At 50.9% G+C, this 27,712-nt stretch overlaps 1 protein-coding gene across 14 annotated transcripts in view; it reads right to left on the bottom strand.

The window, feature by feature from the left end:
• The window catches only part of LOC119442992 (AT-rich interactive domain-containing protein 3C), a 239,803-nt gene that overhangs the window by 165,749 nt on the left and 46,342 nt on the right, over positions 1-27,712 (bottom strand). For 7 of the 14 annotated variants that reach the window (XM_049662499.1, XM_049662503.1, XM_049662508.1 and 4 more), the window contains exons 2-3: positions 9,572-9,789; positions 7,906-8,317 (exon numbers count right to left, since the gene is read on the bottom strand). In XM_049662499.1, the coding sequence (XP_049518456.1) occupies positions 7,906-8,317; positions 9,572-9,789 (630 nt within the window). Of the gene's footprint in view, positions 1-4,164; positions 4,222-7,905; positions 8,318-9,571; positions 9,790-27,712 lie in introns of all 14 variants that reach the window. The other 7 variants (XM_049662500.1, XM_037708099.2, XM_037708100.2 and 4 more) reach the window with 2 other exon arrangements.

Raw genomic sequence — 27,712 nt, 5'->3', positions numbered from 1 at the left:
AGAAGCTCCGTGTGCTTTAATGGTGGCAACAAATTAATCAGCTTTCAAGACCGACGTACGGAGAACGGCACACAACGCTTAACGGTAATGACTTGAAAAACTAAACTATCTCAAAACTCGTAACGTTTATACTGAATTTCTCTGATGTTCCCCCAAACCCCTTCCCCAGCCTGGAGAGCAGGCTAGAGGTACTTCACTCAGGCAGGCCTCCCCACCTTCCTGCCATTAATGATCCTACACTCCAACCTTAATAAACTAGCTTTAACATTATCCTTATCCGACACTGATGGCTCACACTGTAGTGTTATAAAACGGGGCTGATTGCAATTCATTAAATTGTAAACAAAAACGAATGAAAGAAAGATGTAGATGGCCCGCACTGTGAGAATCAATGTATGGGAAGCAATTTGCAAGTAGCAGGCGATCGAGTATCGTTCGGGGTTCCGCAAAGCGTTACCAAGTGGAACAACGTATTTGTGTGAAGCGAGCAGTTGTGTGTGGGACGACAGCAGCGAGGCGGCGATGGCATGATTTCTGCACCCGCCGTTCGCCACGAGTTTACGACATGCCAACTGTTGGGTTCTACATAGGTACTGAACGGGAGTAAGCGAAGGAAACAGATCGTGACGTCATCCGCAACTAAGTGTTATGCACCTACGTCTATGGCATGCGGATTATCTAAAACGGCGATGGCATTTGTACTGCGACAAAGGAACGTTAAAGCCTGTTCGACCTGAACCGATCGTGTACACGAAAGTGTACATGCGATCGTGACCTATTCGTATCTGGTTGGTGCACTGGGACGCAGAGGTTCGATCACGCATTTCTTTTAATTGAAGAGGCCCGAAACGAGGCGGGACAGTAACATACCTAACCCAACGTGCCTGGAATGAAGTAAAGAATGTCTCGCATTAAAAACATTGCAGAAAGACCATGCAGCAGCAAACAAGAAACTTTCTTAATATGAAAAAAAAAAACTAAATAAATAAAGCGAGAGCACGAGACATACGGTGTCGGTGACGATACACGGTGTATACTTTTCAAAAGGCAACACAACTTCATCGCTTCACTAACAGCATATCAAATATTCAGCACGCAGAAAGTACACGTTAACTTACGTGCTTATTGTGTGCCCCGGGTTCGAAACACACCCACCACTGCCGATAACATCGCTGTGGTGCCACTGATTTCGCCATTACGCACAGCGCAAAGCGGCAAGATGACAAAAATAATGTCGCATGTACTGCACCACACGTATCTGTAGATCGCAAACGGCGCTAGCGATTTCAACACCTCGAAAACAATGCGGGAACGACGGTCAACACGACAATCTGAGTGTGCCCTGCAACGAACGTTACAGAAAGCTCCCCTTCCGAGAAAAAGAAAGCATGGCGAGTCTCCCTGCCGTGCATAAATGAAGCACGGAATATTAGCAGCTCTGTCAACACCTATGAAAATAAATGTATTAATGACGGTGGCGCGAAAGACTCCAGATAAGCCGAATAAGCAAGCAGTGTCACATTAGCAGACAGCCGCACCGATGTCACCGGACACAACACTGAACGAAGGAAGACCTCGTACGGAGGGAGATAAGTGGTACTGGCGGCCACACGCGATTCCTGAATCAAGGCAGAGCTTCGTATCGTTAGCGACGAAACAGAACATAAACGTTGGGGTGACTGACACCGGAGAAAAAGGGCTCGAGTGGGAAGAATCGTCCCGCGGTGGGCAGGGCAAGGGAAAAGAAAATCTAAAGAGAAGCTATACGAGCCAATCAACAAAACGTCGAGAAAAGATAACACTCGTCGATAGCAATATGGAGACACGCTGTGAAGTGAGAAACGCGATGTCGCTAAGCGCCTGGGAACATGTTTAGATTAAAGTACTTAGATAAGCTTTTTTTTTTTTTTAATGAGAAAGCCAAGGAGGACTGACAACCTTTGCAACGCCGCCGTTGCTAGTGTCCTTAAGCTTTCTCACAACAGGTCTTCATTACGGAAGAAAGCAAAAATATTGACAAGGCTGTTTCACCTCGCCTCTCGTTTCTTTTCACTGTGTTTACAATCAATGGCGTCATTTGGCAGTTGAAACGCGGCGAAGCGTGGCAACTGCGACCGAACAAGGCGTTACGAAGGAAAGCACTGTTTTTGTCGCTACTCATAGAAAAGCAATGCATGCGGAGACTTTATATATCGCGCCCGGTTTTCTATCAAATGCACCTGCGTCAGTAATAATGAACGTGAACATCGGATGCGTTTTCCTCTCCATATGCAAAACAGCATGTCAGCGGTCATATACACGCCGGCAAAAATCTATGCCTTCCAATAACTAGGTTCTTTCTCACATGCACCTGACACAGAGGGAGTTTTCAGTGAGTGAGTGAGTAGACCTAGAGAAAGTGAGCGAGGACAGCTTCCTGCCATCCTTCGCCACTTCGGACGGCACGACAGCAGCCTCGCACTGTTGGGAAAGCAGAGAACATACGTTCCAGCAAAACGGAGCGACGGAAAAGACGTCGACTGCGCGTATAGAGTCATCCGCGCTGCTCACTTTTTTCAGCAGATCTGTCACTTTCTCGTAGACACGTGGCGAAACGCCACCGGCAACCCTTTCCCGCTCTCCGCGCCCGATAGCACAGACTTCGAGGAGGGAGAATTATTTTTCCACTGCGCTCGTTATCTCGTCCGCGTCATTATACAGCGCGATAACGGCGACGCTGAGGTCGCGTCAGCATCCTGCAACGACGGCCGCACGGGCGGAGATAGCCCAGCAACGATCCCGCGGAGCGAAAGGACAGCGGCCGGCCCAACAACGCGCAGTCGGAAACAAGGAATAGGCAAGGAGCGCAGACTCGGAACACTGCACCCCCCCCCTCGAGCGACTCCGTTAACACCGCGCCGCATTCACGAAGCGCATATCGCGCAGTACCGTAATCGGTCGCCTAAGCTTTACGAGCGTTGTTTTAGATTCAGTGGCTGCTGCCCTGATGCGGCGCGGCGCGCTATCGCCGAAACTTGCGCGTGTTGCCTGCCGCTAAAGGCTCATTCACACTAGGCCGACACGACACCGATTTGGGTCTGCCGACAGCAGTTTACAGGACGGAAAACGCTGCGGCCAACGGCTTAAAGGAAGGAAAACGCTGCCAACTGTTGGCGGCAGCCAACAGTCGGCAGACCAAAATCGGTGTCGTGTCGACCTAGTGTGAATGAGCCTTTAAGGAACGCTGGTGTGCCGGAGGCGTTACAAGCAACAGCGCCGATAGTGACACCTTGCGACACCGTGTACAATGGGCTAGAAATGTATTGTGTAGCACGAGTGTTCCTGCTAAAGAAAAATATGAGTCAATATACGTATACATTACAGTTATGTTACTGCCTGAGTCAGCATGCAGGCAGTAACATAACTGGTATAACAAACATAATATAAGGGTTAATATTGATAATAAGGCTCGTAATTAATAATAATAATAATAATAATAATAATAATAATAATAATAATAATAATAATAATAATAATAATAATAATAATATAAAATTCTCGAAGCCGAAGGTACCCCGATGAGACTGATGATTTAAGCTTGACAGGCAAGAAAACTCGGATTAATAATTTTGCGGTGGCATAGATGCGCGATGATTAATGCTCCACCAACTCTCTATCCCCGTAGGCAGTAGCAGTGATGAAGCTAATTAAAGTCTACCGTACTTTGAATACGTTCCTGAAAAGATATGACAGCGCTGTATTTGAAGCCTCTTCTTAGAAGGCTTTTCAGATGCTTAGCTGGCCGGCGGAGCAAGCTTTGGGACGTTGCTGCTACTCCTGCACGGGCGCCCGACAACTCCATGCTTTCCTCGTTCCCCTTTTTGGGGTGGCTAACCAGACGCAACCCCAGTTTATCTTCGCCAGAGCCCTTTTTCATTGTGCCACCAGATAAATCCAACCGAATCGAATTGACGCACCAAAAAAAGATTGAGCATGCACTAGTGCCGAGGGGCGGCAGGGGAAAACCGCCATATCTGGGCAGTCTAGACCCCCGCCAAGTTATGTTGCCACGTATGGGGAGAATACGGATTACGGCAGTTTGACTGTCCATTGTGGGGTCGTCGCCCTACCTAGAAACATAGTTCGCCCCATCGCGAGCAAAGCTCGTCAGGAGTAACAGCTTACCCCATTGGACTTTGTCAGCTCACTGATCCAGGCGGCGGCCAGGTTGGAGATGGACAACTGCGTCAGAGGGGGAGCGCCCCGGAGGGCCAGTCGTTCTCAGAAAGCGCCGGGCAAAGTAAGAAGCCTCGCGGCTCGGACAAAATCAATAATGACAATGCACGCTTGTCAGCTTTACAAGGTTCCTTCAACCCATCCAGTGGTCATGCATCTTACTAGCAACACCACGGGGCCACTCAGGTGCATGCTCCTTTTGGGGAGGGCAACGCGACGAGCTATGGAGGGGCTGAAAGCGTTCTAACTTAACCGCCGCTGGCAGCGTGTTTAATGAGCAAAAGCTAATCATCTCAGCTGCGAAAGACACTGGCACACGAGGTCGACTTGGCAGTTCTTGAAGAACCAAACAAGTACCCATACCAAGTTCAACATGGGGCTGAAGCCACAGCAAAGAACGTACTGTGGCGTGGATTAGGCTGCGCATCAATTCCCAAGTTGAATGGAACACTTGTGATGATAATCTTCGCGTCCCAACGATAAGCTTCCATACATGACGGTGCATCGTAAGCGCACCATGTGAAATTTCTCTATAGCTGCATACATTTGAATATCGTTCCACGTTGCGCACTACCATCATGAACACCGTAACCAAGCGAGCAGGGACAGATTAACACGTTGCGTTCTTATTTTCTGGGATGTTCGCCCCTAGTGGCTTTGATGAAGCTTTAGCGAGTGTCAATGTGAAGATTCCATCTCGTGGCTCTGTTCGCGACTGAGGCCCAAGGTAGGTGTCTGATGTATGTAGCTGCCGATCTGATGCATCAGCTGCACATTATCGAAGCTCAAAAAGAAAATTTGTCATAAACGTGAAAGCAATAGTGTGCTGCCATACAAGTCGTTTCTTTCTTCGACGTGGTGGATTTGGTTAATTACTAATGTTTTCAAAAACAATGAATAAAAGGCGTTAACGTGTGCAATCTAGGCTGTTTGCTTTATCTCTGGGACGTATAACGGCCGATGTTTATCCCGATGCTTATTAAGGGCATTCCGCAAAGACACGGGATCTATGTAATATTTTCGTAGTATGCGCTCTTAAAACTCGCGCGATAAGGAATACCGAAGCAATGCATGAAGCAAATCATTGTTCAAGAGCGCCCGCGCTTGCTCATTTTTCTGTCTGCACGCCTTCGTATGCTAAAGAAGCGGCAACCGGCTTTTCGTAAGTCCCCAGTGTATACTATAGAGACAGGCGCCTGAACTACATCATAACACGACCACACCGGTGGATCGCCGTAGCACAAACACGACGTTTCGTGCCGCCATAGGCATAAGGCATGTATAGGACCCCGAGGGCGCGCCGAGAGCTCCGGAGAGAGTGTGTGTTCTCGATGTCATTCACTGATAAAGGTTCCGGCGTGTCGCGGCATATAGGAAGCAAGCGTCGGAGATAGTGCGACGAAACGCTCTTCGATAGATAGGCGAGGCGGCAGCAGCAGCAGTCCTCGAGTGTGGAAGGGAAAGGAGGAGTGTTTGCTCACTCGACAGACGACGACACAGACTTTGGGATGCAAACAGGTCTTTGACCCTGAATGCTGGCAGCGGCACAGCAGTCGCTGCGCTCGTGATTTTATACGCGCGCGCACGCGCACGTCACCAGCGGAGATGTCAGCTGACAGCGGAACGCTCCGCGCGATCCGACGGCCCCCGGATATCGCCGTTGCTCGCGCCGCTCGTCGAGCGCACGTAACGTGGCACTACCACCGGTCAGCGCTGCAGCCCTCCTCGAACGGCCACCGCAGAGCTGTTCATCCTGCTCAGACCTCGTGTATTTCATTTCAATCGCGCGAGCTTCAGATCTGCGATCCAACAACCTGATTGCGATGATTGGATTGATTAATTGATTGGATTGATTACTAATTGATTGATTGATAATGTTCAAACTCATTACAAAGGGTCTATGCCATAGTGCGGACTCTGGAGTACTTCGAGAGTCCGTGGTTCTTCGACGCGCAGACACATCACGGTGCACAAGTGGTTTTTCTCAAAACTGTGACTTCAACATCGGCAGCGGAACGACAAATGAGCTTGAGCAACAGCGGCCTGCTTCGACATTGCATAACGGAAACACTGATGAAGTGTTGCGAACTCCTGTGAAAAAAAAAAAAAAAAAAAAACACTATGCGCGTGCAAGAGCCGTGCAACCTTAATGCACTGACTTCAACTTTGCCGGTGACTTATAACCTGTTATCTTCCGCCAAACGCAAGTGAAGCATAACCAAACATAAAGCTCAACAAAGTGAGAAAGGAAATGAAAAGCTGAAACTAAAAGCTATGAAAGCGATCTGTGAACTCCCTCGTATTGAAAGAGTATACAGCGTTGGCAATGAGCCCGCAAGAAATCCCGAGTAGGTGAAAGGAGTGCTGTGCATAAAATGTAATGGAACTTCGAACCCGGTATGAGGGCTAACCGAACTGAGGCACCTGAAAGTCAGAGGCATTGCCGCTCGAGATACTGCACACAGTTGCAGCCGTGAAAGCAGCCCACGCGTCCTGCAAGTGGCCTCTAAATGCCCGCCTTTTTTTTTTTTTTTCCCCTTTATTTTTCTTCTTAGTCGTCTGCTTTGGCTGTACTGTACTGTACTTTTCGCTTCTTAGATTGCGTGAAAGTGGTAGAATGGGCTTTTAACTAAGGCGAGCAATTGCTGAACCAGACAAATTATAACAAAGAAGAATTGAACAAGAGGTGTTGACTGCATCCAAATAGCATCATTTCAGCCTATCTCTGGGATAGGACTTCCGCCCCGAGTGCGCGCCGATCGGCTCGGGAGTAGCTGAATTCACCACCTCGCGCGACTACTGTGCACATACATCTCCTGGTGTTTCAGTGAATTATTCCAAGCAGAGTGTCGCTTTCTTTTCGTCTATTGATCCCCTTGCCCCTGCCTAGGGTAGCAAGCCGGACGTGCGTCTGGATGACTTCCCTGCCTTTTCTTCCCTTTTTATCTATCTATATCTATCCACAGCTTAAGTGTCGTGACGCTGAGGAACAAGTGTCACTACAGGTTTCCTTACTGGAAAGGATAAGTTAAAATGGATGAGATCAGGGGGGTTACGCTGTAAGTGTCCACCTAGTGGACGTGTCCTTTTGGTCTGCTGCTGAAGTTCTGATTGGCTGGGCGGGGGGTACGCGTCAGAAGGAGACAGGCGCCCCCTGCCAATCAGTACTTCAACAGCTGACGAAATGGACATGTCCACTAGGTGGACACTTACAAAATAACACCCCAGGAAACCTACAGGCAAGCTCGGCTGACGCATAACTGGGCCAACTCGCGATCTCCCGGAGGGGCTTGCGATCAGCTACAGACTCATTTCCTTTACCTTTTTGCCTTCAGTGCCATTCAGGGGTTGCAAAAATGAGTAAACAAATCCGTAACGTAAAAGCAGCGAGCTGTTAAGACAGTTCAGTACAAAGTGCGGACTTGAACATTGTGGTAGCTTCAATGAAGAAGGTCCATTACCAGTATGAAGAAGAGACACTGGCAGAGCCGACAGTCTTACAGCGGCGGCGTAGTACATCTTGTGCAAAGCGAGCGCCCTTGAGGGCGCTAGAGACCAACTAGCTCAATTCAAGATGTCGTTCGATCTAGCGCGACTCTTGCCGGACGACCGGGCGCGAACGCGGCATACGGCGGTACCCCATTTGTGGAGCTCTACAACACAGGTAGCAGCATAATGCGACATACTCACATGCTTCCCGTAGTGCTCCTCGAACGCGTATTTGTTGGGTTCCGGCGGCGTACCGGACACGGCCGTGGTGTGGGGCGTCAGCGTTGGCGGAAGGTGCATCATGTGCGGTGCTCCAGTGGTCAGGCTGAACAGCTGCGGCGCCTGGGACAGCGGCAGCGCGGAGATGGCCGCCGCCGGCAGTAGCGCCGTGGCTCCGCTCGCCGCCGCCCGAGCGGCCAGCGCACTGAGCGGGCCGGAGTCCGGCACCCGCAGGGGACCCGGCGAAGAAGAGACCACGGCATTTGGAGCCGGGATGCGTGGCTCAGAGGACAGGCCGCCCGTGTGCACCATCGCCGACCCATTGCTTGCGGCCGGGGGCGTGTTGCTTGAGTGGTTGCTGTTGCAGTTGTTGTTGGACAGCGGGACGGGACTCCTGCGTAGAGAGAGGCGAATGGTGCAACGTTTATAACGCATGCAAGAAGCGAGCGAAAGTTCGCCGGTAGAAGCAGGTGCCAAACGGCAATGCACAAGTTCGTAATGCACGTCCGGCACGTGGGTGTCGGCACTCGTTTAGTTTCTTTCGAACAAAAGTTGTATCTGCCGCATTGAGCTTACCTTCAACGACGAACACCGATGCCGAAGCACCGATTCATAATTAGCACGCAAAATGACGTTAATCGTCAAAGAACCAATAAGCCAATAAGTCCGATTCGTCTATAATGATCTTTCTTTGGGGTAATGGCGGGGTGCACCAAGTGCATTTTGCAGAAATCAGCTCATACAATATGCGGCGATCATAATGAAAAAAGAACTACTAAAACAGGGACTTAGCAAGAACACATGACAAAGCGCTTCCCATTATGAACGTTTACCGACACGCCCAACTGACAGCTATCCTAAATGCGGCGAAAGGTCACACAGATCCTGTCTTTGCATTGAATAGAGTATACTCAAGTGCTGCAGTCCCAACTTATGGGACAGAAACTTGGAGGCTAACAAAGAAGCTGTCGAAGAGGCTAAGGAGTTCGCCACGAGCGATGGAACGAACAATGATTCGCGCAGTGTCAAATAGGACGACAGCGGTGTGGAATAGGGAGCAAACGGAGGTAGCGGGTATTCTAACTTTAGATTGAGAGGGAGAAATGGACTTGGCCAGGTAGTCTAATGATTAAGGCAGATAGGCGATGGTCTATTAGAAGGGAAGCGTAGTCGAGGGCATTAGAGAACTAGGTGAAGTGATGAAGTCAGGACATTTGCATGCACAGGATGGTTTCAGCAAGCGCAATACAGGGATAACTGGGCATGGACAGGATTAAGAACTACTGGGGTATTACGTGACAAAACTATGCTCTGATAATATGGCACGCCGTAGCTGAGAATTCAGGTTTAATTTTGACCACCCGGGTTCCTTTAACATGCACCTAATTCTAAGCAAGTGAGCGTTTTTGCATTCTGCCCCAATCAAAACGTAGCCGCCGCGGCCGACCTCGAGCTTAGCAACACAGCACCATAGCCACTAAGCTACTGCAGCGGGTTATCGATTTGAGGGGCCTTTATCCTACTGTGGACGTAAAATACGATGATTATGACGACTGCAAGGTTGCCCGCGAATGACTGGGTACGAAAGAGCGCCTTTTGACTACTCAAACGTAATCGCATGAAGCATCCACGTGGAGCATACACTGACCCATCGTCCTGTCTGCTGCTGCGGACGCTGCCGTTGTTGCCACCGTTGTTACTGCCGCTGCTGACGCCACTGTTGTTGTGCTGGTGGTAGCGAGCGAGCACGTCCGACGGCGCGTCGTCGTTGCTCAACTCTCCGTCGAGCGGCGACCGGCGCTCCTCGTCGTCGTCGCCAGAGCCGCCGTACTCCGACTCGTTGAGCTCCTCCTCCTCGGGGTTCGACTGCAGCACGAGAGCAAACAACGCCCAGGTTAAACAACACTATATCACACACAAATGACACGTGGGCAACATCACCCTGGTTAAACGACAATTATGCTCAGTTGTTCGACGCAAGCTATGTTGTAAATCTTAAAAATAAAACTATGGCGGCGTTTACGCGAACCCGACGATCGAGGATGGGTCAAGTCAATAGAATGTTTTACATTAAGGGATGGCAAAGGCTTGCGTTTCATTTGCGTCCCTTCATCTAAAACTCTCTAGCATGTCGGGTTGACATCGATAGCTGGTCGGGCAGAGAGAGCGAGAGTTGAGTCGGGTTGGGCCATCCTGACTGCACGGAAGTGCAACGGTGGCAATGACGTCACCTCCAAAATTCACGAATCGGGAAGTACGCGCCCGTACCACAGGTCACAAATGACATATTCGAAGGACAACTGCGAGTATATTCATTCAGGATCAACTCGCACATCTACAGTTTGCAGCGGAATCGCCGATACCACTGCACGGGCCCATTTGCGCTATAGCTCTATCGCCCAACGTGAGTTAACGCGCGAACGCTATAGCTCGGATGTGCGCAACCGGAAGGTCGGAGTCAGGGAACGCCCCACTGGCGAACCAATGGGAACCCAGGGAAACAGGCTAGGCCCTGCCTTCGTACGCCAAAGGCAATAAATCAGGACGCGCTGAAAGCGCCTCCGATGTAACGCGCCGCGTCTGCTGTAAACAGCCGCGCATGATTTACTCGGCGTATAGCAGCAGCGCACGAGGCGACGCCCTTGTGCGCGACGCTCCGCAGGCTCCCTTCGTTGAAAGGTTTCATGCTTTCACGCCAAGCCGGCTTCGTCGCACCAAAGCAAGATCTCTTGCGCCGTACGGACAATTATGCCCGCGCGACATTCTCCCACCGTACTGCCAAGCGAGATTCAAGGTTTCTTCTAACACTTCGAACAGCGCTCTCTTTCTACTAAATAACCAGTAGCTCGAAAAATGTATGTCTCCGTATTTTGTAGGCAGAGGAAAACGACTGACTAGGGGTAAAAATAGCGAGTAACGGCGGACCCATGGTGTGTCTTCCGCCACTAAATAACCAAGCCAATCTCTTTATTTACGTGAGCGAAAAGTTCATACACATGGTATGATTCTACGTCCTTTTATGTTTTTTTTATTTTTTTTTCGCAGGAAAGCAGTACAGAATCACCAGGATCAACGTTGCTTCACTTTCGAATGTAATGCAATTATTTTTAATAAGAACTATGCAGTTTCTGTAAATTGTGACCACAGTGTACAGCGTTAAAGGGCACATTGTTAGGTAAATCTTCAGAGATGTAGGCGTCCGTGTATACCTTCCCTGACAGGGACCTATTTGCTGCTATTTCGGGACCGGAATGGACCGACCTCTGTACCTTACTTTGTCTTTTCATTAAGCGACCCTTCAAAACACTGAAGACAAATTGCAGAGATTAAAACTAAGTGAGCTTTCTACATAGCTCTGCCTTCTTTCACATCGTTGGCCGGGTAACAGATGCCGACCAGATAACTTTTTTCCCCACACTACGACGGTAAAGACAAATGACATCCTTGGCACTGTCAGAACCTCGTCGGGCTGCTCGTCTAAACTGACGTCGGCGCTAAATACAACTCCCGCGCATACACGTTCGTGTCTCATTTGTGCAGGAAAAGCGGCTCCGGACTAACAATGCGAGACATGTATAAAAACATGTGCATTGAAAAATTTTGTATGACAGCTTCCCAAGTGACCGCGATGCTGCGTATAGGCGGCGTCCATGCAATAACCTTCGAATTTTTCAAAAATACGTATCTGCCGTCTCTGGTGGCCTCAACCACGCAGAGAGAGGGGAGGGAGGGGGGAGGGGGGATAAGGAAAGGAAAAGCAATCAAAGGCACGCGGCGACCCCGGTAAAGTTCGTCTGGGAGCAGCGAAACCGAGCTACTCCGTATGTATATATAGATATATAAATGTACGCTCACAAGCCAGCCATATTTAAGAAGCATTCCCGGCTTCTCCTCGTTATTTCTGTGCAGCGATATACGAATAGTAGAGCGATCAAGCCCGCAGTATACGTGAACAGCAAACGTGTTAAGGACCGCGAGCAGTAGCTGCGCGGTAGGCATGCGCGTGGGTGTCGTCTGGAGGCAACGTGCAGCACTGCAGCTCACTGGGCTTCCCGCGTCCTGACTATAGCTGCAGCTTTGGCAGCATTGACCGCGCTGTTTACAATTAGCCGATCGTAGCCCGAATGTCTGCGTTCTTCCCCATGGCTTCCGTCGGAGATGTATAGCCAAACATGCGCCCGTAGCTTGCACGGCCGCCCTGCGTGGAGACTTATAGCACCGCTGCAGGCGAGCGCAGGCTGCGCCCATGTGAGAATTCAAGAGGCCGGCCAAACGCAGCAGGGGGGCGAGAGAGCACGCCGAATCGAACGTGCACGACGGCCGGGACCTTAATCACGCGAGGGTCGCTGCAATTAAAAGGCGCACGGTCGGCAGCCCGCAGTGCAAGCACGAGCGACTGAGGAGCTGCGAGTACAATTTCACTTACGCGGGCGCTCGTGAATTTGCCAGAGCACACATTCGCAGTGCATCTCTCAGGAGCAGAGGAAGGGTCTCCCGTAGCCTGTGGACAGGCGCCGGAGTGCGCCACCGCGGCGGCGTACGGACAGCGGATGAAAACGCGTGCGATCGGACATAGTCTGTCGCACTGGATGGCAGATGTCACTGGACAAGCTCCTGTGGATGAGAATAAGAGCTTAAGCAGAAAGAATCGGACGCGCCGGTACGTCACCGTGACATCGCGAATTTATGTAAACAATCGTATATGGATCGTTTTGGCGCCGGAATAGTTATCGAAACTTGCTATATTTGAGTGCCTGGTTTCATTAGGATATTACGCAGTCCTTTACCGATGAGTACAGGGCCGTGGTACAGGGCACTCGCCGTCGTGGCTGAATGGTTGTGACGTTCTGCAGCTGCTGCACCACTGTGTTCCGGGTTTTATTCTCGACGACGGCGGCGTTCTGGGTAGCAGTTGAGAAGGTGCACGTGTCTGACATTCATCCGCAGGGAGGCCCTACATTAAGGGGTCCCTCATAGCCCGTATGTTGCTGCTCCGGGACGTTGAGCACCGTAATTTAATCTTGCAATTAAAGAAAACTTCTGTCGTTTTTTTTTCTTCTACTTTGTTGGCTTACAAATGCTCTTTCACGATAAGAGTGACCATTTTGCTATTGGAGAAGCGTATTTTAATAATACTGATGTGCCTTATTGTCCATTTAGTGCCTCTTATTCACTGTCACTCTCATTGATATGCCAACGCATTATAGACTAAGTGTGCCAGAACGCTAAGGACGACGGCGCGTTCACCTGAAAGAAAATAATAAAGATGCTGTGGAATGAGTGTGTTCCCAATACTCACGATCGTCGCATTCTGGCTTAATCGAGTGGCTAAATCGTGAAGTATGTTTCCTCTGCGTGCAAATAGTAATCGCCTGATATTTCTTCGCCTGTATTCACATACGAATATAATCCATATGGTCCCATCTAAGTAAAACATATCGATGCAAAATAGTCGATATCAGCACAAATAGCCGATATGGCGCGGCTGGATGGATCGACCTCGCGATAAGTGGCCGAAAGTAGAAGCGTATGCCAGCATTGGCCAGGCCTGTCAGAATAACCAGGCAGCAACACTTTCGATCGAGATAAGGGACAAGCCAAACAGCGTCAGCTGAGAATCGGCTGATTTCTCGAAACTCTGTCCTAGATCAGCAACCGATTCGCGATACCCCAACAGGCGCAAACACTTGTCGGTATCAGCAGCAAACCGGCGTCAGTCATCAATCTGCGGAGCCGTGTTTCAGCGCCCACGGAAATGGCCTCAGCGAGCGTGCATTCGAAGGGAGCCTTCCTGAGACCAAGCCCGGAAAGAAAAGTTGCTTAAAAATCTCAGGAAATACCAAGTATAGGAAAGATTGTTGTGCTACCTCGTAGCTGTAGAAAGAACGTAAGAGAAAGTGAAGCTTTAGCGCCATTTCTTACGAGTGTGCTTATGATTGATTAAGTGTTAAAAAGAACGCAAAAATGCAACAGGCTGCATCACCAAAGGAAAAGATACACGCACGAGCGAAGCGACACGATAAAGGAACTTCCAATGTGGACAAGCTCGAGGCCGTCGTGTAGTACATGAACCCTCGCGCCCCAGGCAAACCAAGCCATGAGATTCATCCGTCTTTTGTGCGACGCCAGGACGGACCGAAATAACCGCAGGGCGAACCACTGGCGCGCCGGAGAAGAGAGCAAACCTCGTCGGAGAAGCGTACGCCTCGCGCTAACTCAACGTGACAACCGCATGGCACCATCAATAACTTCCAGGAAGCATCGGACGCGGCTAGCGGGGCTCGAGAGATCCACCGGTCTCGAGGAGCCGCACGGCGGAGGACGTCTTCCAGGGGGAGTGCCAGCGCACGGGCGCGACGGAACAGGAAGCCGAGCGGTCACGGTGCCGGAACGCAAATCGCGAGAACAACACGTTAACTGAACACGCCTGCATCTGGGCAGAAAGCGGAAACGCGCACTGAGGAGCGAACGAAGAATGCAAAGATTTCATATCGCGCCTTAGCACCGACATGTTTCTACATGAACAGTGAGAATGCTTAAAGGGGTACTGACATATTTCCGACTTTTCATTATTTTTGAGTTCAATATAGCTAGACCTCGAAACCCTATAAAAAATGCTGGCCAGCATAAGAGCGCCCTGAATAATTCACTATAAAGGCTTTTCTAGAGCTAGTTTCGGTTTCGATTTCCAAGAGGCGCAAGTGTCTTCACATCTTAACTCAAAACACAAAGTGGTCACGTGAGAGCAGAACATCGTGACATTTGGTCCCTTCGGCTTGTTCGGTCGTCTGCGGCGCTGCTACTCGGTGAGCTTTACAGAAATGAAATCACCACCAACTTGACTAACAATATCTAAGATTAGTACAAGGAACCATTCGCATTATTATAGATCAGCTTTACCACAGCCTCCCTACCACGGGAAGAAATTTGCCATACTGTTGCAGAATATCTTCAAAACCAGCTGAGATATGCAAAGGCATAAACACGATTGACGAAATGCCCAGCGGACGTAAAATCACGACAGGCGTAAACGCAGAGTCGACCGCTCGATAACGCGCGACACGGCGTTATGGAAAGGTTGTTGCGCCCAAGAGTCATCAATATGCGGTCAGTTGAAGCGACAAGCAAAATAAATATGACTCAGGACTTCATAGTTTTTCGATCGACCGTCCAACGATTTAGTATCATGAGAGGACATTAACAGCGCGACCACTGCCATTATAAGCACAACCAAGAAATTGATACGCTGGGGTACAAGCTTTATACTGATCGACAAGTTGTCGCAGATAGGAGATCTTGTAGTAGGCCAGAAATGCACCGAAAAAAGTGCAACTTGGCTATTAAACGCATAACAGAATGGCCACATATACCTACTGCAAATTTGAAAAAGAAAGGGAAGAGTGAGCAATAGATGGGCGGGATGAATCCATTAATGTGTGCCGCACGAGCGCCGGCAATGAGAGGACGCTTCTGTACATGAAGACACCCAAGGGAATCGATTATCGTTGCTCTTGGCACGTCGCTCGTGTTGAAAAATACGACAGCCATATCCTGTGCGCACGATGTCGCTTTTTTTTTTTTTTTTTTTTTTTTTGCGTCGCCGCTTTTTCCTATTCATTTATACTAGAGCAAAGCGCTGCCAGTTGTCCGGCGGCTGCTTCCATCTCGCATCGTTGAACATGGGTCGAAATCGACGCAGACAGCTCGCAATCACCATGATGACCCTCGGTAGCGGATTAATGCGCCCGACACGCAGCTGCTGGCCGCGGAAGAAAAATTGAGAGATGGAAGGAAGCGGCCAGCGAGCTTGCATGTGCGGCTGTCACGAGGACAGGTTGAGAGAGGGAGGGAGGAGGAGGAGCAGCAATACGCGGTGCGCCGAAACGACTTTCGCAAGCATGCGAAGCGACTCTTCGATGCGTATCGGCGACATGTCGACAGCCCTCCGAAGAGCGCATACAACGGGGCTCTTAATTTCACTTCCGTTCGTTAATTCGCGTGTACTGTGCAAACTCAGCCTCACGAATTTCTCTCAGGGGCATCCTATATACGCAAAAGCAGCGGCGAGGAATGACTGGGAGTTGCCGGCTCAAGACGCCTCCAAACGCTGGGCATCAAATAGCTGGCATTTGCGGCGGGCGGCGGAACGAGAAGAAAACAAGGAGGCCGCGCGTGCGGAAGCCGCAACAACCACTGCTGGTCCGGCTTAATTGGCGTACGCGGCGAGAGCACACACTCTCTCGCCCTCGCGCGCGCAGACACGTACGCGGGGCTAAATGGCCGCCCGCCGCCACTAAACGCGCCGCGCACCACTCTTCACAACGAGCGATGATGACGACGACGCGACCGACGGCGAAGAACGCCCGCAGCCACACGCGAGGGCCCACCGCGCTTGGCGGGCGCAAAGGTTGGCCGGGCAGCGACATCACGCAAAACAGAAAACCGGCGCGACACACAGACAGATCAAAGGCACGGCAGACGGACATCAAATCCATTAACGACGGTCCTTCGAATGATCACCGTCTTGTGCGCACAGTGTTTTGGTTTCTTTCTTGCGTTTCTTTTTACTGTGCTGCTCCCTCCTCGCAGGCGACCCCTCTTACGGCATCATTCGCATTTTATTTTCTCTCACCCGTATATAGCCGCAGTTCACCGCATGTACGGCCACGGGCGCCGCTCGGTTCGCTTAATCGACGAGCGGGCGACATTAGTCAGGGCCGATTGAATAATAGCAGACGAAATCTCGTCTCGGCCCGAGAGCCCGGACGGGCCTCGTAGCTCGGCATTCTTTCCAGTCTCCTTCTCAGGGGCGTGCTATCACGACGGAAATGCGGCTAAATACACGCTAGTAACGAAAGGTCGGGCAGAAACTCTGGTCGCGCCGTGGCGAAGAGGATAAAAAAAAAAAAAAAAAATGTCGCTTCGATGCATCGGTCGCCACTAATCGCGGGACCCTGTCTCGTCTGTCATCAGAAGGGCAGGTCGAGGACGGGGCCCGTTGACCCTTCTTACGATAATGAATGTCTATGGGCTTTGGGCTGTGTCTGACTCCATTATTAATTTTTTTTTTTTTTTTTACTCTACCCAGCTTGACTCTTCCTGTAGCGACATTAGTCCTAGAATCAAGGAAGTGAACTATTCACACGAACTGATACCTGCAGGTGCTCGGCGATTATACTTGAGCTTTCTTGAATCGTCTCCGCTGGTCTCTCTCACTAACAGCAGATCCCAAAATTCACCGTTTATCACATACGTGGAGGTTGCAGGTTCGGTTTCTACAGTCGCAATGCCTTTATTCGTCTGGCTATAGCTACCACTTTTTTTCTACTTATCGCAAATATAAATACGAGCCTAAATTAAGCACCCTTCCTTGTATAATAGCAATATAATTTACGAAAGCTCATTCAATTTTTTCTGGATTCCACCCAACGTTTATGTTCACATTCTAGCGACACTTCATATGCAAATAAACGCATACGCTGTCTTTTCTATTTTTCTTTTTCGGCATTGTATCACGAATAGCTATTATGTAGTCTTCTACTTCCTCGAGCTTCCTGTTCAGGATGCGAGCTCGTACACGTCCTGGGCCGAGAGGACAGCACGGCATAACTTTCCGTTTTGGGAAAGCCCTTCGACTGCGACGTTAGCAGATGGCGCAGAGCGAAAGAGGGACGATATATAATGCAGACACCGCAATAAAAGACAAACACTTTCGCTCTTCCAATTACGTGTTAGGGGCGCGAAATCAAAGCAAACCATGACAGCACACGGAGACGTGCGAGCCTCGCTATAATGCTAAGAGAGCGCGAGCTCGGGGTTATTGTTCTTGCTGTTCTGGGACTCATCTGGCCCCAAAATAAGTCGCCAAATCTGCCGCAACGCAGCCGGTGAACCGCCGCACAATACTTGCTTGAGGTGCACACAGGCGATTAAGATCGGACGTGTCCTGCACCGCGGGGGGCAAATCCCCGCTCCCATCACTCTATTCCAGCCCAACGCGTCCTTCGTTCGCCGGGACTTTTGTCGCTGGTGTGCGAGTAAACAGGCAGCGCTCTGGACCCCGTGGCGGGGCTTCTGTAACTCGTCACCATCCCTGCCCCGCCGAAGTTCAAGAGCGAGAGGCCGTTAAGCAAGAAAACGACGACCCAAGTGGCAATAAGCTAAGTGTTTCACGGGATGGACTCCGCAAGGACGCCACCGCTAGACGCACGTGGCTTCGAGTTTTTACGAAACAGCGAACAGACTTTACGCGCAGTAATACTCGCGCGCGTATTCCGTTGGGATCATTCTGAAATGGAGAACGTGACGAGGAACAGAGTAGGCAACTACTGCAACCAACACAGCAGGGGAGAAAAGGCTCTAATTCCAAACGGCGATGAGTCCTGCTGCGAAACCGCGGTCAAATCATCGTCGAAAAGCTTCCGCAGCGACTGAGGCAGCGCATATACGCAAGCGAGCACTGCTGCTCGCCTACAGAGATCCGCCGCCGTCGACGGCGCCCCTGCGACCCTCGCGGTTGACACAAATGGAAGCGGGCGCGGACTCGTTAGGTGCGCGACGGTAACGACCGTTAAGCGCGTCGAAATGAAACCGACCCCCCCCCCCCCCCCCCCCCTCCGCCGCCGCGTCAGAGGTCGTAGAGCTCACGGAGCTCGCGATGTGCGCGAGCATCGCGCGGTACGAGACCGCTAGACGGTGGTAACGTTTCTGTTGCCGTCGCCGACGTGTTCAGTCTCAGTGTTGCTCCCCTTTCCACCGCCATAGTCAGCGACGCATACAAACACCGAAACGCCTATCGGCAACAGCCGGAAATCGCTGAATCATGGTCCCCGTGTCCCCCAGAAGTCAGGTGGCCATGGTCGACTCACTACGGCTAGAAATGTGCGCACGCGTGGCACTGTGGAATGGTCCTCGTTTGCGGCCACATAAAGGGAAGGAGAAATGTTAAAGACACGTTTGAGCAATGCTCCCAGCAGCCGCCATTGCGTTTTATGTGCACACACAACGGCTGGCGCGCTAAGTGTCTCGCAGAGTGGTGCGTTGTAACGTTGGCCAGTGAATGTCATGATATGGGAAGTCGAAAATGCCACCAATAGCTGCCACAACGACAGTGCTTCCCCGACATGAAAGACGTGATTGTGGGAAAGTGACGGCCTACTTTGCACATGCTGATAGGTGGTACCGTCGCTTGTCACACGCTCTCGGTAATTTTGAAAAGAATGGCACGACCGTTCTAGGCGCCGCCGTACCTACTACGCGGCCCCTATCCGCAATGATCGCAGTGGAGTGAGAGGCAGACTTTTCCAACGCGCAAGGCGGGTTAGATCATGATTACGATGATTATGCAGAAAGAAAGAAAGAGAAAAATTACAACGCGCTTCGAGCATTATTCAAATAAAACGTATCTAGCTTGGTACGATTGGCTAGACTGGCTATGACGACGAAATGAACCAGCTCAATTACGTTAACGTGACTGTAAAGATAGTACTAGGTACCACGCATATGTTCAAAGCAACGCCTACGGTTCATGAAATTGACTGGCATCAGTAACCGATTTTTTAGTGTGGTAGAAAACTGCCAAATGTTTCCTTAGCGGAGAAAATAAGGAGAAGATGGAAGACCAAAACAAGCTTTTATTGATTACTGCGCAGTGCCGGCACTAAAAGGGGGTGAGGGGGGACCCTTCAATATATCTTATATTGAATACGCATGAAAGTATTGCCGCTTGAACCATCGACTTCCAGACTGCTAGCTAGCAGGCGTAGGATGATTGAACGCCTGTCAGATATTCTAGAGGCTCATGCAAACGTACGAGCTTTTTCAGGACAGTGACGCGTCAACCGACTCACTTGCACATACAATCAGCACAATCTGCGATTACGCTACGCGAGTCGCACCGTGTAATCTGGTTAAACTATAGTGACGTGGCCCGAGCAGGCTAAGAGCTACACAGGTGAAGCCCTCCCACAGGAAATGGCACCTCGCAATTACGGAAATCGCCAACACCACAATTAAAGCCGCATGCGTACGCGATTTAATCCAACACCCGAAGAGTTATTTTTTCTTTCACTTTTTTTTTCTTCGTTTGCGTCCTACTCGCTGACGCGCCGTACAGTGGTCAAACTCGTACTCGACTCTAATATATATTTGGCCGGAAAAGCGCAAGGACATTTCGCAAATTACGCCAAGAGACGGGTCCCTCCTGCCTTGTCGTGGGCAGCACTCGAGTGTACTGTGTAATTATAAAGAAAAGAAAAAGCAACACACAATGCGACGGCGTAGAGAAGGCGGGATCCCTCCGAAATCGCGCCGCCGCGAGGCCTTGCCGCTCGCAAATCACTCGCTCCACACACGTTCGGAGTGGCTCTGGCACCGCGGGGCATCCCGCAACGCTTCATTAAAATTGCGCGCGCGCGGGGTGACCCCTTCTCCAATGTTTCTCTCGGTTGCGCGCCTAAATGGGACAACCAGCGGCAACCTCACCGGCCACAACTAAGAAAGAAAAGGAAAAAGAAGACATGAAAGCAGCACTGCCGAACTAACTACTCAGCCGACGACGTTCCAGTTGTTAGTGCGCGAGCGCCGTCTAAACAAGGTGGAAAGAAAACGTCAAGCCAAAAATCGAACTGGAACACCGCAGATCAAACGTCGGTCAGTGCGATTGCCAGACGCCATTCTGCATAAACAGAGAAAGAGCGCGCGGTGGCCCGACGAGACATTTCGTCAGCGCCCCGGCCAGGGAAAGCCCCCGGGGGCATCGAGCAACGCTTCAATTAAAAGCATCGACTGAGGTGCCGCGCAGTGCATGGGTGGCGGCGACGACAAGGAGGACCCGCGGGCGCGCCGAGTCGGACCGACGGGGAGTTGATGCCGACCGCAGTGACCAGAGCCGGTTAAGGAGGCATAAGCCAGACCAAACCTGTTGACCAGCGCATGGCATAGCAGCTAGCGAGGAAATAAAAGCGGAGTGGTAATAATAATGACCGACCACGGTGTTGTGGGAGAATTCCGCGCGCATTCCCCGCAGATATGCACCGAAGGGAACCCGCAATCAAGAGAGCGCGGCCGCCGCGGCGAGAGATCGGGCCGAGTGGCGAAGCACGCACGGTCGCTCGTGCTCGCGTGTCGGGAGAAATGCTCTTTACGTGGGACTGCGGCCGGAATACACGTTGTACTGTTTGTCGGCGACTGTTTCATCGCGGAAGCGCACGCGTCGCGTTAACGTCGCCTTTGGAAAAAATGTCCGAGCACGACCGAAACCGGCGCCGACCGCGTCTGCACACTGTGTTAGCGCCACAGTTATATGTGAGCGCTAGTTTGAAACAGATGGTAAATAATTAAGCTCAAGCACTGGGATCCAGTGCTGTAACTATACATCGTAATACCATCAAGTTGGAAGCCAACTATGTCGCTTCTAATTACCATCGGGCACCTCGCACACTGGCTTTACGCAAAAAAAAAATAATAAAAATAAATAAATAAAGATTTCAAACAGTGATCCTATGATCACCGCACATAAAATGTAAAGGACAAAGTCTGCCTCTGAAAATGCTGCTCCTATCGTCCCCTCTCTAACCCAAGAAAAAAAAATTGCTGGATCACCGAAGTAAAATGGTGAAATTACATTAAATAAATGACGGCACAACTGAAGTAATCACCCCAGGTCCCCTACGTGAGTTCAGCATCATGATGCGTGGTTTCGTCCAGTAATGCTGCCTCCGTTAGTGAAGGAAATTGATGAGACACGAAGAGCTGCACTCACCGCAGATGCACGACAAGATTTGGAATGATTTTGCTTTCCAAACACTCCAGTATTCATTTATTGCTGAAACGCTAGAAACAAATGGACTCAAAAAGCACTAGCTAGCACTATGCAAGCAGATCATTCGTTGCATATGTAGTTATTATGAATTGAACAAAAAAGGGTAGAGAACATTAATAAAACCATTGGAATAAACCGTCAACTTTGTCCGTAAAGGAAGTCAACTAACAAGGGCCGACAGGGTAGGGACATCCAGCTGCTGTCGAAGAAACCGCGAAATCTTAATCTAAACTGCGGCGCCTGCGTTCCAAGCGTCATAACGAGCGTCATGAAACCAGCGACTGGTACAGTTACGTAAAAGATCGCGTAATGCTACATATATGCCGAACTCGCGATCAAAGGGGAACTCACCGAAGCCGCAGTGATGACGTGAGGCGACCGCAGGCACGGCGGTGAAAGCCTGGATCGGCGGCAGGCGCCTCGTAATGAGAAGCGACGACAGGAGGAGGCGCCCTCATTAGCGTGCATTAAACGTCCGCCGAACAAGAATCCGCGCACGCGCTCACAGAGGTGCATGACCACGGGCTATCTCCGACGGGGCATGCGGTAGAGTGGAGTACAGAAAGGGATAAAATAAAGACAGACACCGTTCCGGCGGAAAAGCAAGGAAGAAGAGGGCACCACAGACGCCGGCTGGTCTCGCGAAAAAAAAAAAAAAGAAAAAAAAACGGGGGGGGGGGAGGGGGGAGGGGGGGGGGGAAGAAAGAAAGCAGCGTAAAGGAGGGAGGAGCGGCCGTAGCAGCCTCCGATCGGCCGTGGGCTGTGCGGCGGCCCCATTAGGCCTAATCACGGTCCGACCGCCGCCGCCTCGATCGCCACATGGGCAACATTAAATTAATCTTCGAGGCGCATAGCCCGCAGAAGTTAGTGGGATCGCGGTTGCCCAGCGTTCGAGGCTCGCCCAGTAGCGCCTCGCTCGCCACTCCCCCGGCACCGCGCGCGCGATGCTACTCGCACAGCTTCGCCGCCGAAGGCTTCTGTCGGGCTGCGGCTTCTTTCACTTGTTAGCGTCCAACCGACGCCTCGATCGAACGCGCAACCCTCCCGCATAACCGGTGATAGGAGCAAAATGGCCGACAGGCAGCCCAGAACCATGTCCTTCTCCGTATTCACTGTCAATCCCCTACTGTGGGTACACCACGAACAGCCAGTGTTGAAATGGTGCTAGCGAGAGAGTCTGGACGTCTGCGACCGCACGCACCCTGGAAATCCCGATCAAGATTTATTTGTTCGCTGGAACAAGCGGGATCAATATCTCAGTAAATCTCCAAGTTTAACCGTGAGGATATCAGAGTTGTCATCTGCAATTGTACTACAATAGTGAATGTTATTAAACGCTGATATCTGGGCAGCAACGTCGAAAGGAAGGCCTGACACTAGCCTGGCGTACTGCTACTCATTCCTGACAGCGTAAGACCAGATCCCAATGAGAATAAGGGGAGGGGGGGGGGGGGGGGGGGGGGGGGGAGACGTGAGGCACCTAGCACAACGTTCGACGCAAACAACATTTGCTTCGAAAGATTCGCGCGTCTCGTGACCCACGAGGTCGACAGCAGGGGTCGACGTTTATCATTTTACAACCTTAGACGTCATTTCCTGCGGAAGTTGAAACCTCGGGGTGAAAAAAAAAGAGAAGGGCAGCGACGCCACGTAGAATACACCATCCTCGCTACCATCTTTCACGCCTAAAGGAGCCTGACAGAAGTGCAGCAGGGGCAGCTCTATAAATTGCGTTAGCCCGTTTGAGAGGCGAAAAATTCTTTCCCCAAGCACTGTGATAAATGAAGCAAACCCTCGTGGTTATATATATACACATACACACTTAGCCGCACCCGCTTTCTCCCCCGGCGAGCGGAGAGAACGTCGCACCTCGACAAAGCGGATGAAACGACCACGTGTACGAAACTTGCACGGGCGTACGCAATCGGCGATGTCAGCGCCACCTTAGGGGGACGCGTAAATCATAAAGCCGACTGCTGGCTCCCTGGAGTCTCTTTATAAATGCTCGTAATCACGTATTCGGGGGGGGGGGGGGGGGGGTCAAGAAAAAAAGGCTGACGCGACACGTACTCAAGGAGCTTCATTAAAACCAGACACTGCGACGAGATAAGTCGGACGAAAAAACCGCCGTCGCGCCAGATTTTGATGGGACAGTAATTTGATGGCTGTGCACCTCTGCGCACAGCAGATTTTGGGTGCCCCCTCTTGTTCGGGTAGTGTCATTCAACAAGGATCAGCCACCGCAGCATCAATGCACCAACGCATCCATTCGTTCATGCAATAAAAGCTAACAAAATCACGAAGCCAAGCACGGGGACCTTGCAGTCTGGGAGAAGAATAAACGCGTTTCATAGCCTATAAGCTGAGCTGCTGGCTTGCGACGTGAAAGACACCTTAGCTCTCTCGCACTTCTCGGCGTATGTTTAGAGGGTCACGGCTGAACCCACGTCTTCACAGCAAACGTTCAGAAACAATTTGACGACGTTAATAATAAGTATTCTGTGCGCGTACGAGCATTTGAAAGTCGAAGGGACACTGCCAACTGGTTTTAGATGAAACTTGAAGGGGCTGGGGGCGCAAATGTTTCTACGAAATTTATATCAAGTGAACAATATTAATAGAATTTTTTATTAATTTTCGTATTTCTAAACATTTTGCATCACTTTTAAATACATCTATATTAAGAGTAGAGAACAGAAATATGCAACTCATTCGCTTTTCCAGCTACAAAGTTGCAAAACAAGCAATGTCTAGAACTGCTCTAAACTTTGTATCTGTTCATATGCAAAATACATTACTGGGCACGTGGTTTCAGGCTCTGAAACATTCAACAATTTTAATCGCGGAATTCTCTCGCAACCTCGCAGCGGGCAACCAGATCAGAGGCAGCAGATGGCGAACCCGGCGGCAGCCACTCATCCACCGGGGCTTCTCAAAGTCAGCGCTCGCTTCGGAACCCAACTCGGTCGACTTCGACGGAGAGTTCCCTTTTCACAAGGAGCGTCGTGAACGCTGCTGTGGAGAAGAAGAAGTAAAATGCCGAGGGGCGGAATGGCGAGAGAGGGGCGGGAAGGGCGAACAAACAGCCCACGAGTCGGCGGCCACGCGTCCGGCGCGCGCCGCGAGCTGCTCTCTGCGCACGCGAGCGCTGCTCCCTCCGCGTCGCTCCCCGACTCGGGGAGAAACGCGCGCGCCCCGGCCGAAGCCCGAACACGGAGTCGGCCAGGCGCGGAAAGAAAAGAAGACGCCCGGGGAAGAAACACGCGACGACAACGGGAAGCGTTCACACCGCCTCTCTCTCTCTCTCTCTAGTTCTCGGCCTCGCAGTACCTTTTCGCCCGCTTGCTGCAGTCACCGGCCCCCGCTCACGTGCATGTTGCGTCCGCACGCACAGGGCGTCTTGGACCTGGTAAATGAGCTCGTTTCCCCGTGTTCTTTCTTGGCGCTGTTTACGACTGAACGTAACTGGACTCACGTTTCGCTAAGCCGCTGACAACCAGTGAAAATGTAGCACGACTGCGTTCGGCGCTTCCTCGGCGGGTCATGGGATGGGACCTCTGCATATTACAGCCTCGGCGCTATACAACAAGGTACACATTTCGTAAACTTATATTTCAATTTACTTAGAGGTTCCGTATGACGTCAATGGAGATGAAATCGTGGCCGCGCGCCGCCGAACGCTGTATGTGCGAGTGAAAGGGCGCGAGGGACGCGCTCTTTCACGGGAGTGAACGCACGGCGGAGAACAAACGCGCGTTCTGCGCCGTGCTTCCTTAAGGGCTGCAGAAGTAGGCGTCTCTTTCCTCCTTTACAATCACCATATATGTAGAGCAAACGCGCCTTCTTCCAATGCGCGAGAGGCCGTGGGGGAGGGGAGGAAGAGGGAGGGAAGGGAGGCGACGTTTAGCTGCGGCACCAAGTGCCTATTTATATCAGAGGCTCCGGCAACAGTCACCAACGCCGCACGCATTTTGAGCGAACGCGGGCAAAATGCCGACGGCGTCGACAACAGTTCGGCGCGTTGCCGGTGCTGCTGCATGTCCAAGTTTATACAGCTGATAAAGCTAATATCATTACTCCGTATATCTCTCTACAAATTTGCTATCGCAATTGATGCTTCACCTTTCAGGTGAAACTGCGACAACTTTTTTATTATTATTATTATGCTGCGTCGCACCGAATGGTCGATCCCGGAGGTAACGGATACGCGTCGGCGTCCGAGTGACATTCCGAGCAAATTGGTCAAGGGCGTGAACAATGGAAAATGGAATGGATCATTAGAAAATGCGGCCACAATGCTACGGACTATATCATCCTCCAACACTTCGATGCAAGATCACTCATGGCGTTGAAACAGCAATGTTAATGTTTGCAGTCGTTAATGATAATTCTGAAGAAAACAGTAATGCAACGTGGCCTTGTTGGATTGCATGAGAGTGCAAGGGAGTTTCAAAACACACAGTCTGCTTAAATTTGCGCAGACAGCCATCGTTGGCTTTGACTATAGAAGCCGGCCGTGTGCATGATGAGGATACAAGTCGTGTGTTCGGCAAACGAGTGAAGACAGATTGCGGAGTCTTATCCTTGAACTGGACTCCCGCAAAAGAAAAAAGAAGTGATGAGGATGGGATGACATTTCGTCGCGCAAGGGAACGACACTGCGACGCGCTTGCGAACGACCTACAGCCTCGGAGTCGTTCGCTGATCTGCTCGGGAGTCCTTCGCCGCGTGCACGCAGAATCGGTTTGAGCGCCTTCGCCTCGCGGGCCTCCACACGAAAACGAGCAGCGCCGGGCTGTTTATTTGTCTCGACAATGCATCGTTTCGGGAAATAATCACCGCTCGGTTTCGACATGTCGCCTGCCGCCCCCCTGACGACAGCTCGGTCCGCGAGTGAAAGTCTGCCTCTGCTTGCGACATACGCAAACAGCGCCGTCACGCGCTGTGTAACACATTTCTCTTTCCCCGAGGTGCACGAGACCAATTTGAGACAGTGAAACTTGCGCAGCATGGCGTTTCTGAAGATGACTATAGCTAACAGCCGCCAATCAAATCATGCTATGTCGCGTCCAAGAGAGAAGCATGCATCTTCTCGCGTCAACACGTGGAACTGCGCTGCAGTAACGTTTTCGGTATTCAAAATACGCCCACGCAGCTGACCAAAAGCTTCGAGTGTTCAACTCGAGTTCAATTTTCTTTCTCTTTTGGCTACTACGCAGACCTTGACCAGCCAAGTATTTCCTTGTCAGGTTCGCTAATACGTGCACGGTATGAGACACAAAGGAGACCGGATTTTGAAATTTATAATCACCGTGGCACTGTCATATCTCGCAAGCTCGCCGGCTATTCGGATAAATTGTTTACCCAAAAATTACTCCAAAAAATACAATACGGAATTGATTGAGTGTGGCAAAGGATGGTAAGAAAGCACGTTTTCGCGCGTGGAGTCAGCAGGCAATGTAGAATGGACTTGGCAGCGAAGTAAACGCCGACCGCACAGCCAATATATCAACGAGCACACCTCACCGCTACAGAGCCAAGGACGCGCAAAAGTAATCCCGGCACCAAAAGTCGCGTACGTGTGGGGAAGCATCGCAGCTCGCAGACATCAATTTTCGCTATGCCTTGTTTTTCTCTACTTCAGATGCACAGCCAATGTCTTCTTCGATTATTAGGAAGAAACACTAAACAGTGCAGGTCGGCAATTTCAGTCATCGCGAAATTCCGCCCTCTCGGTGCATACTACCGTCACTCGTTTTCCGCACGTACACCTCCTACCTTCCTTGCCCGTTGCCTTCTCCCGCCCAACGAGCCAGGACGCGCGTGTACTGTGTGACACGCTCGGAAACAAAAACGCGCCAAGGAGAAACAATCGCTCCCGCTACGCCGCGCAATCCCAATATGGGCACAGGCAGCCGGGGAGACACGATCACGAAAACCCCGTCATTACATTCCGCGGCACTTGCT

Source organism: Dermacentor silvarum, chromosome 2 (genome assembly GCF_013339745.2).
Source record: "Dermacentor silvarum isolate Dsil-2018 chromosome 2, BIME_Dsil_1.4, whole genome shotgun sequence".
Taxonomy (NCBI): domain Eukaryota; kingdom Metazoa; phylum Arthropoda; class Arachnida; order Ixodida; family Ixodidae; genus Dermacentor; species Dermacentor silvarum.
Note: the sequence above shows the minus strand (reverse complement) of the source record. Positions and strands in the feature narration are given on the sequence as shown.